Genomic DNA, 18,394 nt, shown 5'->3' on the forward strand with positions numbered 1-18,394 from the left:
CCTTCAACCACCCTCCTATCCATCTCACCAACCCAAAATCCATCCCCATATGCTGCAGTTTACTGATTAGAATTCCATGTGGTATCCTGTCAAAGGCCTTAGCTAGGTCCAGTAGAATCACTGTAAATTTGCACATTACTCTTATCCAGTTCAGCCATCACTGTGTTATAAAACGTGAGCAAGTTACTGAGGCATGATCTACCCTTCACAAAACCATGTTGTCCCCCATATAGTATCCCATTTTCATCTATCCAATCCTGTATTCTTCTTTTGACTAATTTCTCCAAGACCTTGACAATGATTCCTGATATGCTAATCAGTCGGTAATTTACAACAACTGTCTTGGAACCTCCTTTATGCAATGGAACTATTTTTCCCTCTTTCCACCCCCTAGGGACTAACCCAGACCCGAGACTCAAATTAAACAAAATGGTCAAGGGTACTGACAGTTCTTTAGCCACTTCACTATTCCTATACTATAGAATACTATAGCTATTCCCCTCTTTTCTCTGATTGTTATTGCCTGAACATAACATTTATATAACATTAATATAACATATATGGTCTGTTCTTTTAGTGTATTCTTCACTCTGTTGATGATGAGATACTCATCATTAATTAAGAATTATATTTCTTATTTTCCTTACATAATTTTCATGCATAGTCATTTAATCATGTTTATGAATTACATTACTATTGACAATAAAATTCACATCCTTCAAAAAACCATGCTGCTCTCCATAAAGGTTCATATTTCTGTCAACCCATTCCTAGATTCTGCCTTTTACCAGCTTCTCCAACACATTAAACACCATTCCTGTAATTTTCTACCTCTGTCTTTGAGACTCCTTTATGCATTGGAACCATTTTGTCTTCTTTTCACTGCCTTGAGACCTTCCCAGAGCTGAGAAGGTGTCAAGGCAGTGAGTCAATTCCCTCATACATTTCAGTAATACACAAAGTGGTATTCCCTGACCTATTTGCATAAGGTAATGCAATACTCTACAAACTTCCAGTTCATCTAGAAGTAGATGAACTAGAAGTTCTCACATCAGTCACTCACATCTGGCACTGCAATATCACTGCCTGAATGGCACACTCTCGCAAAATGAAATCTCAGTAACTCAACTATTTTGTGTACTTCTGTGACCTTTTGCCAGCCTGGCTGGCCGAGTGGTTAGCATGTCCGCTCTCCAGCCAAGAGGCTGCGGGTTCGAATCCCACCGTGGGCAGGGATGTTTGGGATTGTCCTAGAAACTTTGTGTGGAGAGGGAATCTGAGACCCTACCACTTATTCTAGCAGAAGACATAATTTCCAAAACCATGTGAGGTATGGCGGTGACCATACAGCGTCTATGGACGTCAAATGTGAAAAAAAAAAAAAAAAAAGACCTTCCAGCCATCAGCATGCATTAACATTTTTCTTCCATGGTCATTCTTTCTCTTACTCACCACATAGCAAAAGAACTTTGGGGATTTTCTGTGGCTTGCTCAACTAGCTTCTTCTCATAACCTGCATTTGCTACAGCTTTTTTCGTTTTTTACAACTCCTGCTTAAAATGCTACTCATCCATCTTTCTTCTGCCTAATTTATCCACTGAATGCTGATAAAGTCTGATGCTGCATTCTTCATACATGACTTGAAAATCTCCCATGCACTATCTACTGCTTTCCCATTGAGATACATGGTAAGAATTTGGATGGGAAAGAGGAAAATGCTCAAGCAGGCTCCTCTTGTCATAATCACCTGCTTTCTAATTAAACATATATTGCTTTTTAAATGAAAATTCCACATATCTGCTCCTCAATGAGATGATGTGGTTACTAACAAGATTTCTGATGCATCACCAAATCTAGCACCCTTGAACCCCTGAATCCTTTCCTTTACAAGGTCCTAGTAATTAATCCCTCAGAAGTTTCTTCCTTCCTTGTGACCATTCCTTCTTCCCATCTATGTTCCCATAGTAGAAGTTTTCCATAATAATTCTTTGCTGGAAAATTGGCATAATGAGTCCATAACACTTGACTCATTATACCAATTTGCTGATATATGCCATCCATGTTCTTTCTTATAGTCCTTGGCCTAAAGTAGCAACCTGTATCTTTCATTTCATCTTATTTGCCTCTAACTCACACCAGATAGGCTCAAATACACTGTCTGTATCCTCCTGCTGAACTGCTAGATCTTCAGACATCATTAGTATCTACCCCTTCCCTGTATTCTTTCTAAAAACCAACTACCAAACCCTTTGCATTCTATCCCTATTACTATATCATTATTATATGACACCTCCAGGGAGTCCAAAGACTCATCGAGGGAGGGCACCTACTCTACAACTCTGTCTACTCTACTGCTCCTTCTAACCACAACTACATCAACGGCATCTACCACCCACCACCACTAGTATTTCCGCAGACAATCAGAAACATCCATGTCCACAACAGGATTTAAACCTGCAGCCTTTTGGCTGGAGAGCGAATATGCTAACCATTCAACCAACCAGGCTAGCTGTCAGCTATGTCTCACTAATGCCCGACTTTTGGCTAAGTTGAACTTACCAATGCATAATTCTTTCCCCCCCCACACACACACTTATTATGGATGCTTCTGGCATTAGTGTACATGAGCTGCAGCATCCCTTTTAGTCCAAAAACTCTTTCACACCTTAACTATTGGTAAATCTGAAACCTGATGAGCTACATTTAGCATCATTTGCTTGATCTTCTACTTTGATTGCATGCCTGCACACATTTTTTGCATCCCTCTACTAAAAATCCTACTTTCTCTGAGTAATTCTGTTCTCTCAGTGAACTAAACTTTGCTCAAGAGACCTAACTCCATAGCCATTCAAATGTAAACCATCAGACTTTAATTCATCAAATTCACTCCACTAAATCCAAACCATTCCTACAGCACAACCTATGTATTGAATCATTTGCAGTCATAGCTATCATTCTCAACTCACCTCTATAATACCATTACAGCAGACTCACCATTTTTACTCTCTAACACTTCATCAACTCAGACATTCTGAAGTCTCATCCTTTTTGGAATCCCTCATGTACAAACCAGAAGATGGCAATTGCAGTAGAGGAAGACCATACAAACAATTTTGGCAATACATCTGTGAAACCATCAATGGACTGAACTGTAAAACTCCATCTGACATCCACTAGTTAGCTCAAGAAGATGGCAATCGCAGTAGAGGAAGACCATATAAACAATTTTGGCAGTACATCTGTGAACCATCAATAGGCTGAACTGTAAAACTCCATCTGACATCCACTAATTAGCTCAAGATAGAGAGATCTGGAAGACCACAATTTGCAATCTTTAATTTTTAATGTAAATCTCTTTTCCCTTTTCACATTGTATCATATTGTGAATAAACTATGATGAACTGTTCATATTGACTTTTATGAGCAACTTTTTCATATCCTCTCATATACTGCACTTCTCAAATCATTTGGTCCTGTGAAAATAATCATCTGTTGGACTTTCCCTCTATACATTGCAGCATAACAGAATCACTAAAATCCTTAATCAGTGCTCCATAGAAACACACTCTCCTCTAGCATTTCTCTTTGTTCATTATCTCCTTCTCATTACCATCTGTCATGCTACATTCACCTTGCTCACTTTCACAATTTTATTTTCAAGAACAATCAGATCAACATATTTGCATACATTTTCCCCTCCTTTGTCATTCAATTCTCTACTGTCATATTTCTTATTCACTTCACACTTCTGATATTCACTTTCAAAATTTTTTTACAGATACATCAGTCTCACTCTTTCCACAAATCTTTCACTTCAACAAATACATTTCATCAGCACTGCAGTGAATAAAATCTTAATGATTAAATCTGCCTGCCATTGTTATACTTCACATTGCCATAAACACATACAACATATAAGTAACAGCTTTTTTTTTATAATAGCTACACAAGAAAACTCTTAGAAATAAATAAGTAAACACTCATAAAAACAATAAATGACTAAAAATACATATCATGTGAGTAACATAGAAGTGAAAATAAGGAAAATAAAACATTCTATAATCATATATGGTTGTGACTGTGTCTGTTGAGAATGAGGTATCAACGCTGCTACCTGTTGGTGAAAGTGATCATGAGGTATTGGTTTGGAAGGTAATCAAACAGGAAAAAGTTGTTATCAAGAAGGTCTATATGTGGAACTATAATGTGGGTGATTATCGGAAGCATTGTAATTGACTGGCATCAATACATTGGGTTGTTGAATTGTGTAGACAAGATGATGAAAGTGCATGGGAAATGATAAGGCAGTATCTAACACAAGCAATGAATAACTGCATACAAGGAATTAGGAGAATAAATAGAGTAGGAGTGAGCTTGATGAACAGTGAAATCAAGCAAGCAGTGTTACAAAAGGAGATGTTATGGAGGAAGTACAAGACAGTTTGCAGTGAACAGATGGATGAAGAATATAAACTGCAGGCCATAAAAGTAACAAGTATGATTAAAAAAAGAAAAAGTAGAATGTGAGAGGAGATTGGCCAGTCAGGTCAAAGCTAATCCAAGGTCTTTTTTCTGTTATGTGGCAAGCAAGAGGAAAAATAATTCTGGCAGGTTGACACTGGTGGATAGTTAGCAGAGTAACCATAGCAAATGATATTATTATTAAAAGAGACCTCTAGGGAATCAGGGACTCATTGAGGGAGGCTACACACACCAGCTATCACACTTATTCTTGAATTCTTTCACACTGCTTGCACTCACAACATCCAATGGCAACCATTTCAATCACGCACACCCTATGAGAGAAAAATTTAGCCTTCACAACCTTCTTAGCGGAATTCATTCTCAGCTTCCAAGGATGCCCTCTTGTCCTATTCCCCACTTCCATAAATTGAAAAATTCCATCAATTGAAATCCTGCATGACCCTTTCAGAAGTTTTGTAAGTCTCAATCATATCACCTGTCTTTCTCCTGTTTGCTAGTGTCTGCAGTCTACAAATTCTCAATCTGTCTTCATAATCAGTATTCCACAATCCTGATATCATTTTTAACACTTTCCTTTGCACTCTCTCTAATATATCAGCATCACAACAGAAACCAGACCTGCGCACAATAGTCCAAGTGAGGTTTTTAACAAGGCCTTGTAAAGAGGCAAAATGACATCCTTATCTTTACACATGAACATTCATTTCAGCATTCCAATTATCTTTTGAGTTGCAATCTTTGCAACATGGCCCCTGAACTTCAACTTCCTATCTACTAACACTCCAAGATTCCTAGCCTCAATAGTTTCTTCAAGCATAATCCCACCAATGTAATACAACATAGGATATTTAATCACGCCAAAGCGAATGACTTTACATTTATTGACAATGAACTGACATCCATTTTCCCATGCCCACAATTCCATCATATTCCAATCATTCTGCAAGTACTACATATCAACAGTATTCCTGATTACCTATCTTTGCATCATCAGCAAATAGCTGTATGTTGCTTGTCAAAAACTTCCCAATATCATTAATGTATAAATTGAATGCAGGGGTGTGCCAGTAGTGTCCAGCACCTGTGTGCAAAACTTTAGTTGGCACCCCTATACCCCTTCCCCCGATAAAAAATCACTTTATAAAAACGTATCAGTGAGTAAAAATGAAATATGAAATATATTAATTATAAGTTTACTGAACAAAAAGCAGAAATTACAAAAAAAAAGTATAAAAAACAATAAACATACAAGAAGGATATAAAAATAACAAAAGTAATTCGGGAAAAAAATAAAGTAAATAAATAATAGTAACTTACAAGTATATAAAATAGGAACATATTAAACATTATTGGGTAAAGAAATAGTTAAATAAATATTTAAACAGAAAGAAAAATCACTTGGTGAATTGAACTTGTCTAGTTTTCATTAATGAAAATTCTCGAATAATATCATGTATATCAAGTTGATCCAAAATATCTGACTCTATGGCAAGATTTGAAACTTTGTCTTGTACCATTGTGGAGCTCAAGTAGATTTTAATAACTTTAAGTTTAGAAAAGGACCATTCCACAGATGCTACAGATATCGGTAATGACAAAAGAATCTGAAGAGCAATTGTAAAGTTTGGGTAAACTGTGATTAAGCCGTTTGAATAAATATACTGAATTATCTGATAGATATCATTTTTAAAATTAGAAATAAATGGTTGACAGTGTAAAATTTCTTTGCATAAATCATCTGCATCAATGTCTGAATGATTCTCATGTGTTAATTTTTGTCGTAACTTTTTATAATAAGATAATAAATATTCTCTATTTTGTGAAGTACTTAACAAATAAAAAAACAAATGAATTCATATGTTCTTTTAATAAAGTAAATCTTTCCTGCAAAGATTGTAATGTTTGATCTATTATGCAGAGAAAAAAAATCACTTTAAATGAAATTTCAGGATCTACTATATTTTCATGTCCATAATCAAATTGTGTTGTCTTTTTATGTCGCCTCAGTGGTCCACTACTACAAAATACAGATTCTGCGTCAAATTTTGCTGCAATTAATTTTGAGCTTTCTACAATTTCTTTGAAAGTTTCATCAGATCTATTTTGATTTAGATCATTCAATGCATCTAAAGCAAGTTGGAGATTCCTAGATGAAGACTGCAGTATTTTGCACAAAATTCACTTTATTTAAAATATCACATCAAATCTTTGGCGCCTTTACTATCCTGGTGCCTGTGTGCATTGCACACGTTGCACATATGGCCGGCGCGCCCCTGATTGAACGTATAATGGACAGTGATATAGCGAAGTTATTTAACAAACACATCATTCAGTGTATATCATAGTGATGTAATTGATGCTATGCAACATGTAGAAGGGAGGCAAGGATCAGGAAAATTAAAGGTGAAAGAATCAGAGGTGTATCAAGTGTTTCTTTGGTTAGATGCTAATAAGACTGTAGAAATGGATGACATATCACTATGTATTTTTAAAGAAAGTGCAAAAGAGTTAGCTATGCCCTTGACCTGGGTATTTAATGAAAGTCTTGTAGTGAGAAAGGTTTCTAAGGAGTGGAAAGAAGGCAAAATAACACCTATCCACAAGCATGGTTTGAGAACAGAAGTTTCCAATTATAGATTGGTCTGTATATTTGCAGTTGTGATCAAAGTGTTTGAAAAATTGGTTAGAAATAGAATACAGGACTGGGTTGATGGACATAAGATTCTCTATGACAATCAACATGGGTTTGTGAAGATAGATCTTGTTTTAGCAATCTGCTTACGTTTTATGATAAGGTGATGAACATGTTGAATAAAGGAGATTCGTATACAGAGATTTTTTGGACTTTGTAACGATATTTGATAGATTCCCACCTGACAGATTGGTGTATAAACTGCAGAAGATGGGATTAAATTTGGTTAGATGGATTGAAGAATGGCTTTCTGAAAGGTACCAGCAAGTTGTGTATGATAGAGTAGTGTCTCAAAAAAGGAAGGTGACCAATGGTGTGCCTTGGGGGTTCTGTTTTTGGGCTCCTGCTATTTAACTTATTTGTTAATGATATTTCATGTGGATTGACTGGGGATCTTCAAACATTTGTCAATGATGCAAAGTTAGGCAGAATTATCAAAAATAATGCCGATGTTTATTTTCTATAGGAAAAATTTGGTTAGACTTTTAGCTTGGACAAATGAGTGGGATTGTAGTTTTAATATTGGGTGAGTAGAAGGAAGATGATCCTAATGGGAGATTTTAATTATAGGAATGTGGACTCGGAAGAAGAAATGATGTATTTTAACAAGGAGAGTAAATTTGTTGAATTTCTGTGGGATAACTATCCAAAGCATCATGTGATGGAATCAACATGAGGTTTATCAGTATTATATTTGGTTATTTGGTGATATCCTCACAGGATGTGGTTGTGAATGAGGTATTAACTCTTACACATGTTGGTGAAAATGATCATGAGGTATTGGTTTGGAACGTAGTCAAACAGGGGAAAAAGTTGTTATCAAGGTCTATATGTGGAACTATAAGACAGGTGATTATAAGAAGCTCCGTAATCAACTAGCATCAATACATTGGGTAGATGAATTGTGTTAAAAGATGATGATAGTGCATGGGAAATGATAAGGCAGTATCTAACATAGGTAATGAATAACTGCATACCATGAGTTCAGTGAATAAATAGAGTAGGAGTGAGATAGATGAATGTTGAAAACAAGCAAGCAGTGTTACAAAAGAATTTGTTATGGAGGAAGTACAAGACAGTTTGCAGTGAACAGATGCATGAAGAATATAAACTGCAGGCCAGAAAAGTGACAAGCATGGTTAAAAATGAAAAAGTATGATTGTCAGCATGAGTTTGTGAAGAGCAGGTCTTGTTTTAGCAATCTGCTTATGTTTTGTGATAAAGTGATGAATGTGTTGGACAAGGGAGAATCACATACAGTGACATTCTCGGACTCTGGAGAAGAATTTGATATTATTATTATACATACATACATACATCTTCAAGGCCCACTCTTCCTAATTGGGTTGTGGGGGCAAAAGCTGCAAGAGGAACTTCCAACGGTCACGATCCTCTGCCACCAAGTTCAGGTGTTCTGGTGGGATTCCCAAATGTGTCCACCCAAGGTTTTGGATATAATCTATCCAGCGAGTCCTTGGCCTTCCACGTGGCCTCCCACCCTCTGGCTTGACAAAGAGAGCCTTCTGAGGGAGCCTCTCTTGTGGAATCCTGACCAGGTGCCCGTACCAGCGTAACTGTGATCTCTCAACACGGAGAAGCAGCGGTTGAGTATTGAGGGTTTCCCGAATTGCAGAGCTTCTGACTCTGTCGAGTTTTGTCAGCCCCGCAACCCCTCGAAGGAACCTCATTTCAGCCGCTTGGATTCGTGTTCACATTCTTTCGGTCATTACCCAATTCTCATGACCATAGGTGAGAATGGGGACATAGACTGTATTGAAGACAGCCAGCTTTGCCTTCTGGCTTAACTCCAACTTCAATACTACTGAACAGCCAAGCTCCTGCAATATTGAGCTTGCTAAGCCAATTCGAGTATCTAGCTCTACGTCCCATTTTCCGTCATTCGTGAATATGGACACAAGGTATTTAAACTTCTCCACCTGTCTCATTGGGACTCCACTTACATTTAGAGTGCACTGGGATGATTGTCTTGAGACCACAAATGTTTCAGTTTTGGTCACACTGATCTTCATTCCGGCATCTGCACAAACAGCTACAAACCTATCCAGGGTCCGCTGGAAGTCATCTGTGGAAGAGCTAAGCAGAACTAGGTCATCTGCAAAAAGCAGACGTCCAATGCTACATTTTCCAATTCTGACACTCACTGCCTCGGCTGTGCCTATCAATCCAGTCCATAAATATTATGAAAAGGAGGGGTGACAGAACACACCCTTGGTGGAGGCCAACAGAGACTGTGAAAGGTTCAGACTTTGTGCTGTTTACCCTGACACAAAACTCTGGGCATTCATACAGGGACTTGATGGCAGCTAAGAGTTGACCATCCACTCCCTACTCCTGTACTACTTGCCCAAGCTTATCCTGAGGAACCCGGTCATATGCCTTCTCCAAGTCCACAAAACGTGTAGACATTCTTGGCATATTCCCAAGATTTCTCAAAGACTTGCCTTAAAGTGATGATTTGGTCAGTTGTGCTTCTACCAGGACGAAAGCCACATTGTTCTTCCTGGAACTTTGACTCAACTATGCTCCTGCACCGTCTTTCCAAGCACTTAGCATACACTTTCCCAGGCAGGCTGAGCAGAGAGATGCCACGATAGTTACTGCAATCCTTCTGGTCTCCCTTCTTAAAGACTGGTATTATTATGCCTGTCTGCCATTGCTTTGGTGCTCGCCCATTATTATTTATATTATTATTATTATTATTATTCAGGCCTCCATGGAGTCAAAAGACTCAGTGTGGGAGATCCTCCCTAAGAACATAAAGTCTGTCAAGACTCATCGAGGGGAGGCCCCCCCCCTAAGAAACACAAAGTCTATCATACCACTCCTTAAACTCATTGACCGTTCTCGCTCTCACCACTCCATCAGGCAATGCATTCCATGGTTCAACCACCCTCCATGCAAAGAAACCACTCCTCACCCCTCTTGCTTACAGTTTCCTTTCGTAACTTCCAGGGATGGCCTCTTGTCATCACTCCTTCCTGCTGTTCAACTAAGCGAAAGAACAACCCTGTAACCACCTCTCAACAGTTTAAAAGTCTCAATCATATCACCTCTCCTTCTTCTATCCACCAAACTCTGCAGTCCACATTCCCTCAGCCAATCCTCATAACCAAAATTGTACAGTCCTGAAACCATCTTTGTCATCTGTCTTTGTACCCTTTCCACAGTTAATTTATCTGCTTCAAATCATGGGGACCAAATCTGAGAACAATAGTCTAAGTGTGGTCTGATCAGAGACTTATACAATGGAATGATAACCCTTTTATTTCTGCAGGTCAGTGTCCTTCTCACAATTGCAGAAATCCTCTGTGTTACCTTCACCACCTTTGCAGCATGTCCCCTAAATTTCAGGTTTCTATCAATCATCAACCCCAGATCTCTTGTCTCCCCAACTTCCTCCAGTATAACTCCTCCCATAGAGTATGCAGCATCCCATCGATGTTTCCCACACCTCAAGACCTTACATTTTGCTGCATTAAACTGATACCCTCATTAATTTGCCCATCTATCTAGCTTATTCAAATCCTCTTGCAGGGCTACCACATCTGCACTATTACTAATAATCCTTCCCAGCTTTGCATCATCCGCAAACAACTGAATATCCCGTTGCAATCCACTGGCAATGTCATTGATATAAAGGCTAAACAATATAGGTCCTAGTACCGAGCCCTGTGGGACCCCACTTGTAAACCTCTGCCTCCTTGAAACTGCTCCACCATACACAACAACTTTCTGATACCTATCAGACAGCCAATACTGAATCCAGTTGACCAATCTGACATCCAGACCCATGTGCTGCAACTTAAATATCAGCTTATCATGTGGCACCCTGTCAAATGCCTTCGCTAAGTCTAAGAAAATTGCAGTATATGCCTTTCCCTCAGCTAATGTTCTTGTAACTTTATTATAAAAGGATTACCACATGATAAGTTGGTACACAAGCTGCAGAGGATAGGAATAGATAGTATATTGGTTAGATGAATCAGAGATTGGCTCTCTGAACGATACCAGCAAGTTGTGTATGATGAATCCGTATCTCAGAAAACGAAGGTGACCAGTGGCATGCCTCCAGGTTCTGTTTTTGGGCCCGTACTGTTTAGCTTATTTGTTAATGATATTTCTTGTGAATTGATTGAAGATCTTCAAATGTTTGCTAATGATGCAAAGTTAGGTAGAATTATCAGGCTGATAATTCTACCTAATTGTCAGGCTGATATTAATTCTCTACAGGAAGATTTGAATAGACTTTTAGTGTGGACAAATGAGTTGGGTTGCAGTTTTAATATAATAAATGCAAGGTGTTACACTTTGGGATACAGATATATAAGGATATGTACTGTATTGGTGAATCTGTACTTCAGGAAGTAGATGAGATTCGGATCCTTGGAGTGTTGGCAGAGGTAGTACTGAAGTTCAAGGGGAAGATCATGTGTTGCAAAAACTGCACATCATATTCCTGCTATGATAAAAAGTACACTGACATGTAGGGATAAGGAGGTGACAGTGCCTCTATTAAGGTATTGGTCAGACCACATAGTGATCAGATTTGGTTACCTAGTTTTTCATTGTGATGTGGCAAAACTAGGTAAACAAAGAGATATCAGGACTCTGGAGTGTTGGGTATGATGAGTGTTGAGAGAGAGAATGTGGATTATGGTAATTGGTGGATAGGAGGAAAAGAGATATGATAGAAACCTTCAAGTTAGTTAAGGGATTCTATCAGATTAATAGAAAATAAATTATAAAAAGAGTGGATGTTAAGATGTGAAGAACAAGAGGTTATTCCTGGAAGTTGTACAAAGATGTGATGAAGAAGGGTGCGAGGAGTAGATTTTTTACGTGGAGAGTTAAGTGGAATTGCTGGAGTGCATTGTGAATGTAGGCTGTGTAAATATCTCCAAAGCTCATTATGATAGACATGTTGCTGGTTGAGAGTGGGCTTCCCACGATGAGTCTTTTGACTCCATATGGGTTACCAAAATAATATTGTTCCACATACTCAGCCAAATGGGGAAAAAATGTGTAACTTTGAATCATGGCCAAATTTTGAAGGTTTGAACTCACCAAACAACTATGAACTCACCAAACAAGTATGAAACTGAAGAGTATAGGTAGAAGAGGTAGTTGTCCCTCAAAAACTCAAGAAACTCATTTTCTTTACTTCTAGTTGCTATCTCATCATCCCAGTCTATATTGCCATAGTTAAAATCATTCTTTTCTTATTTGCTTGGCTAATTTGTTTATATATTTCATAGTCAATACCATTCACATTACCAGGTCTATAACAACATCCAACTAAGTATTTCATTCTATTCACCTCTATCTCATATCATACTGCCTCAAAATCACTGGCACTATTTCCCCCTTGCATCTCTACTTTGTATGGACTTAACTATTGGTGTTGCCAAACGAACTACCAAGAGATTTTAGGAGAGAATATATCCCTGGCTGGAATAGTGACAGTGAAAAACTGTATAAAGAATTCTTTACTAATAATAATAACCCTACAGTTGCCACTGAGCTACTGAAGTCTCTTGACAATGCTAGAAAAGACAAATGGATTAAAACAATGAACAATTTTAATTTTACCCATTCCAGTCTAAAAGCTTGGTCCCTGATTAGGAAGCTCGACCCTAATACAAGGACTTCTGGTAAACTGCCCGTCATAGATCCAAAACACATTGCAAAGCATATAGTCTCAATGACTAAATATCCTCAAGATAAAGTAGCTACAAGAGAGGTGAAACAAAAACTAAAAAATCTCAAAACTGATCTTCCACCATCATCACTATCTCAGGCTTTCACTTCCCAGGAACTTAACTCATTGAGGACTGGGAAGGCGGCTGGACTCGATAACATCTACCCTGAATTCATTAAGAACTGTGGACCAAAAACTATTCAATGGCTTACTGCTATATACAATAATATCCTGGACTCTGGCATACTTCCATCAATTTTTAAAAGATCTAAAATCATTGCTGTCTTAAAACCTGACAAAGACCCTACAATTGCTTCCAACTACCATCCTATTGCCTTGTTAAGTATCTGCCTGAAGCTTCTCGAAAGAATGCTATACAACAGAATTTCTTCAAGTATACATAACAGAACTCCACAGGAACAGGCTGGCTTCAAACCTGAGGGAAGTTGTTGTGATCAAGTACTAGTCTTGACAAACTTTATAGAGAAGATTATGAAAAACAATTGAAAACAATAGCAGCATTCGTGGACCTGTGGAGAGAGGGTCTTATCTTAAAATTCCTAGAAACTATCCAAGCACCAAAACTAGCCAACCTAATTAATCAAATACTAGCAGACAGATGGATACAAGTATCTCTCAATGAATCGCAAAGTAAATTCTTTAAGATTAAAAATGGCCTGCCTCAGTTCTTGGTTAAAGAGCAATGGGGTCAGTTCTTGCCCCATTGCTCTTTAACTTATATATTAGTGATATCCCAGAGACAGCATCACGGAGATTCATGTATGCTGAGAATACCTTAACTGAATATCTGCCTGTACTTGATAAATACTTTAGACGATGGCGATTACAACCTAACCTGAACAAAACTGAAAAATCACATCCTTTCATTTAAGTAATATCCAGGCTAACTATATCCCAAAACTTTACTTCAGAAATAAACAGGTGAAATTTAACAATCATCCAAAATACCTAGGAGTTACTCTAGAAGTTTGACATTCAAATATCATCTAGAAAATATTGCTGGGAAATTAAAAACTCATAGTAATATAATGCATAAACTTGCTGGTATTTCTTGGGGTGCTGATGTTGGCATCAGCACCCCAAGAAATACCAAAAAATGCTATATGTTGAAACCAATACTCTCCCCATGACTCGCATAGGTCGAAGTTCTGGTCATTTATTTGTATTGCAGTCCTCCAGGCAGGGTGTGGAAACAGTTCCTTGCCTATCCACCAAGACATTTCCTTCCATACTTCACAAAGACTGAAATCCAGACACCCTGCCTGGAGGACTGCAATACAAATAAATGACCAGAACTTTGACCTATGCGAGTCATGGGGAGAGTATTGGTTTCAACATACCTCCAATCTTCAAATACCCATCACAAATCCGACATCTCATCTGGAGGGCTTCAATCTTCCTAGACATGAATGGACCACTTTAAATCAGATCAGAACAGGACATGGGAGATGTAAGCATCTCTTGCATAAATGGAACTGGTCCGATACTCCAAACTGTGAATGCGGAAGAGGGATCCAGACTATCAATCATATTGTGCTTGAGTGCCCTATCTACTCATTCTCGGGTTCTAAAGAGGACTTTTTTAACTGACCCCAGAATCCCTGGAATGGATCTGGGATTTAAGGATTAAGCTCTGACTCCTGATTCTTAATTTTGATGTTTAATAATTTCAACTTAGTGTACCCCTTTTAATATGATTTTTACAATTGTTTTTATGCTGTTTTATGTAATTTGTATGTTTTATTCTGAGATCTGTACATCATACGCTAAATAAATAAAATGGACTCAACTCTTTCTCTATCATCAATAGCACTCCTCCTCTCTTTTTACCCTTTCTATCCTCACAAAACACATCATACCCTTCCATCTCTATTCCTGTCAGGATGTTGTCCTCATCCAACGTCTCACATATTCCAATAATTTATGGGTGAACAGACTCAATTAATGCAACCATTTCATTTGCCTTGTTTCTTACACTTCTAGCATTTGTATACAAACACAGCAGTTTATTCCTGGATCTATAACTAGTTTCACTGATACCACTTACTTGATGTGACTTCTCCATACTAACTCAAGCCATTTCTTTTTCTCCTTATTCATCTTAGAACCTTCTTCAGATCAACCCTTTTCACTTGATCCCAAGTCATCTCCCTTCCTTTTTTGTTTACACATGCATTCACATCCTCTTGGAGCTTTTTCATCACCTTTCTCATGCTGTGTTCCTCTGTCTGTTCTGTAGGTCATTTGGATAAATAAGTGCAATATAACTATTGTACTCTCCTCTTGCTCAAGGAATAAGTTCCTTTCTTCATTGTGATCCACAAAAATTTTATGTACCTATTATCCTCATATCTTTGTGATTAAATATTTATAGCTTTTTCTTATTTAATTCTTTCTTTCAGTTCACTTTTTTTTTACTGTTCTACTTTCTCCTCATCAGTTACAGATAAACATATATTCTTGCTCATTGAAACTCTGACATGCATAGACACCAATAATAAATATTAATTTATTATTATTATTAATAATAATATTAGTTTTACTGACACCAGACCACCATGAAGTCAAAAGACTCATTGTAGGAGGCAAACACTGTTACACACAACAAGCCCATCAAACTGTGCTTTAATTAAACTCATTTAATGTATCTGCATTCACCACAATGTCAACTGAATCATTCCATTGACCAACCACTCTCCATCCAAAGAACCTACACCTTATGCTCCTGCTCACACCCTCCTTATACAACTTCAAAGTATGTCCCCTTTTACTAATCCCTTCATAACTTATATAATTTACTTTTATTTTATATTAAATAAAATTAATATAAATTTATCTCCTGTTCCTTCAATGTCAGATCATGTAGATTGACAGCAAATTTCGGGTGGCTTTACTTTAATCTTCATTATGCAACAACTCAATGAGAAAGTGTAGTAATTTAAATTGCTTATTCCATTATAAGAAATGGAATCCATTTGGAATAAAATTTTGAAACAAGATTAATATCAAAGTATTAATTTTTTTGATAGCTATCTTAACATTATACTAATTTAATTAGTATAATGGGGTGCTTAAGGGTCAAAGTTGTAAAACTGAAAGGAGACCTCCACATAGCCTTTAAAGGAATGTGGAGAACCGACCATCCTCACCTTCTCGTGGTGCACCCTGTTGGGTATCTACCTGGATACTGAACGAACGAGGACGGGCTGGCAATTTGGGATTTAGCCGACCAAATTGTATTCCTATTGGTTAAACCAAAATATAAAATGATGGTACAACATTAAAAAAATTTCATGCCCGCTGGGGCGTTCCCCAGTTAAACAAGGCCCCCGTTACTTTCGCCAGGGAACCAGGGCAAACAGCGAAAAATCAGCTACTGGAACAAATCTGAAAACACAACATCACCACAGATAAAGATCGGTACTATCAACATAAGAAGCCCGAATGGCAAAGAAATGGAGCTAGCGGAGGAATTAGATAAGTACCAGATTGACATAATAGGGGTGACTGAAACAAAATAGACAAAAACTGGTGAGATCTTTCTGAGCAATAAATACAAAATGTTATATTCAGGCAATGACAATCAAGGAAAAGAAGGGGTAGTCATAGTATTCAACACAAAATACGAGGCTCATCTTCTTGAATGGCAGGCAGTGTCAAGTAGAGTGATTTGGGCAAATATCAAAATGGGGAAACTGAACAATAAGACTTATTTGTGCCTGTGGTCCCACAGAAAGTTCTACTAAGGTAGAAGTGGAGGAATTTTTTGAGGCTCTAGAGAAAGCTACTGACACAATGAAAAAGGAAAAGTTGATCCTTGTTGGGGATCTAAATAGCAGAGTAGGAAGTGATTGTCAGACATACAAAAATGTTTTGGGAAAATTTGGAGAAAAGAGCAAAGCTAATAATAATGGCAAATACCTGTTGGATTTCTGCTCAGGATGTGGACTGGTTATTACTAACACCATGCTCCAACATAAAAATGCACAAATTCACACGGAGAGAAGAGGCAAGGAATAAGAAAAGTCTCATTGACTATGTTATTGTTGATATTGATGTTTTCTCCCTGGTGCAGGACACCAGAGTGTACAGAGGATTTAAAATTGGAAGTGATCACTATTTAGTCTTGAGCAGGATAAAATTGAATTTCATATTGAATAGAATAAACATGTAAGAAAGTTTTAAGGCGAATAAAAGTTGAGCAGCTCTCAGATGTGAACTGTAGACTAAAATACACAAAGATTATTGAAGGAAAAATGAAAGCGTTTGAGAACAGGAACCAAACCTTGGAGATTCAGTGGCAAGCCTTGAAGAAAACCCTGATTGATTCAGCTAGAGAGGCATGTGGTGAAGTTGTCTGCAAGGATAGAAAAATTATAACTCCATGGTGGACACAGGAAGTTAAAGAGGCAGTGAAGGAAAAGAAGAAAGCATATCCAAAGTTCCTGTCAAATAAGTCAGCTTGTGCTCTTAGAGAATACAGAGACAAATATAAGAAAGCTAAACAGTGTGTAAAACTAGCTAAACAAAAGTCATGGGAGGACTTTAACAAGAACATAGAAAATAAATATCAAGAAGGTGGCAAAATATTCTGGGGGTTATTATTATTATTATTCCTGATACCTCCAAGGAGTCCAAAGACTCATCGCGAGAGAACACTTACAGCTGTCTCAACCACTACACTGAACCTCTACTATGAATCAACGCCATCTACTGCCCACCTCCACCACCACAACTAGTATTTTTTGTCAGTAAATTGTGTGTGTTCTGAAGGGCCGATTTGTCTGTATGCAGGATGAAAAACCCGAGTTTCTGGGAGAAAAAACCCTGCTACCGCCGTATGAGATCGGCTAACTCACCTTTGGTTGAAATCGTCCAGATAACTAAGTGCCTTAGACGATAGAAATATAAGATCTGATAATGTTGGAGTCTTGACAAGTAACAGACTGATTTGGAAGAAAATTGTAGATAGGAAGTTAGTAATGATGTAAATTTTTCATGTAGTACTATCATATCCTGTACACCCCTTGAAGGCACATGGCAGGAATTTGATGATAATTAGTATAATAATATTATAACTATTATAAAACTATTATTAAACATTAGATATTAGTAGCTACTTTTCTCTCATTTCTTATACCTTTTTAAACAAATTATTGGAATTTAAATATTTAAAAGCTAATCAAAAGAATATAATATCTGATTAGCAAAGCATTATAAAATTACTTACGGTTTACTGTATTCATTAAAACCACCATCATCAGGATAATCCAAGTCTCTTCCTTGCGCTGCTTCTTTTTCATGTACGGAATATTTTCCTCCTCTATTCCTCTTGATCAGGCATACAATTATTAAAAGCAGTAAGAGAAGAGCAATTGCACACATCATACCAATAAACCAGGCAGCTGTGGCAAAATTTTCAGTCGATTCTGGAGCAGCTACTGCTGCTTGGGGACCAAAAGATAAAATAAAATAAT

At 37.6% G+C, this 18,394-nt stretch overlaps 1 protein-coding gene across 4 annotated transcripts in view; it reads right to left on the reverse strand.

Moving 5' to 3' along the window:
• LOC150106214 (neuroglian-like) overlaps positions 1 to 18,394 on the reverse strand; it is an 888,579-nt gene that overhangs the window by 121,536 nt on the left and 748,649 nt on the right. For 3 of the 4 annotated variants that reach the window (XR_016548353.1, XM_090393040.1, XM_090393041.1), the window contains one exon: positions 18,148 to 18,364. Coding sequence is in view for 3 of the 4 variants with exons in the window: in XM_090393040.1 (XP_090249166.1) it covers positions 18,148 to 18,364 (217 nt within the window). In the remaining variant the exon portion in view is untranslated. The remainder of the gene's footprint in view (positions 1 to 18,147; positions 18,365 to 18,394) is intronic. The other variant, XM_090393042.1, reaches the window with a different exon arrangement.

Source organism: Typopeltis vanoorti, chromosome 5 (genome assembly GCF_054136105.1).
Source record: "Typopeltis vanoorti isolate ZY-2024b chromosome 5, IOZ_Tvanoo_1.0, whole genome shotgun sequence".
In the NCBI taxonomy this organism is placed as follows: Eukaryota; Metazoa; Arthropoda; class Arachnida; order Uropygi; family Thelyphonidae; genus Typopeltis; species Typopeltis vanoorti.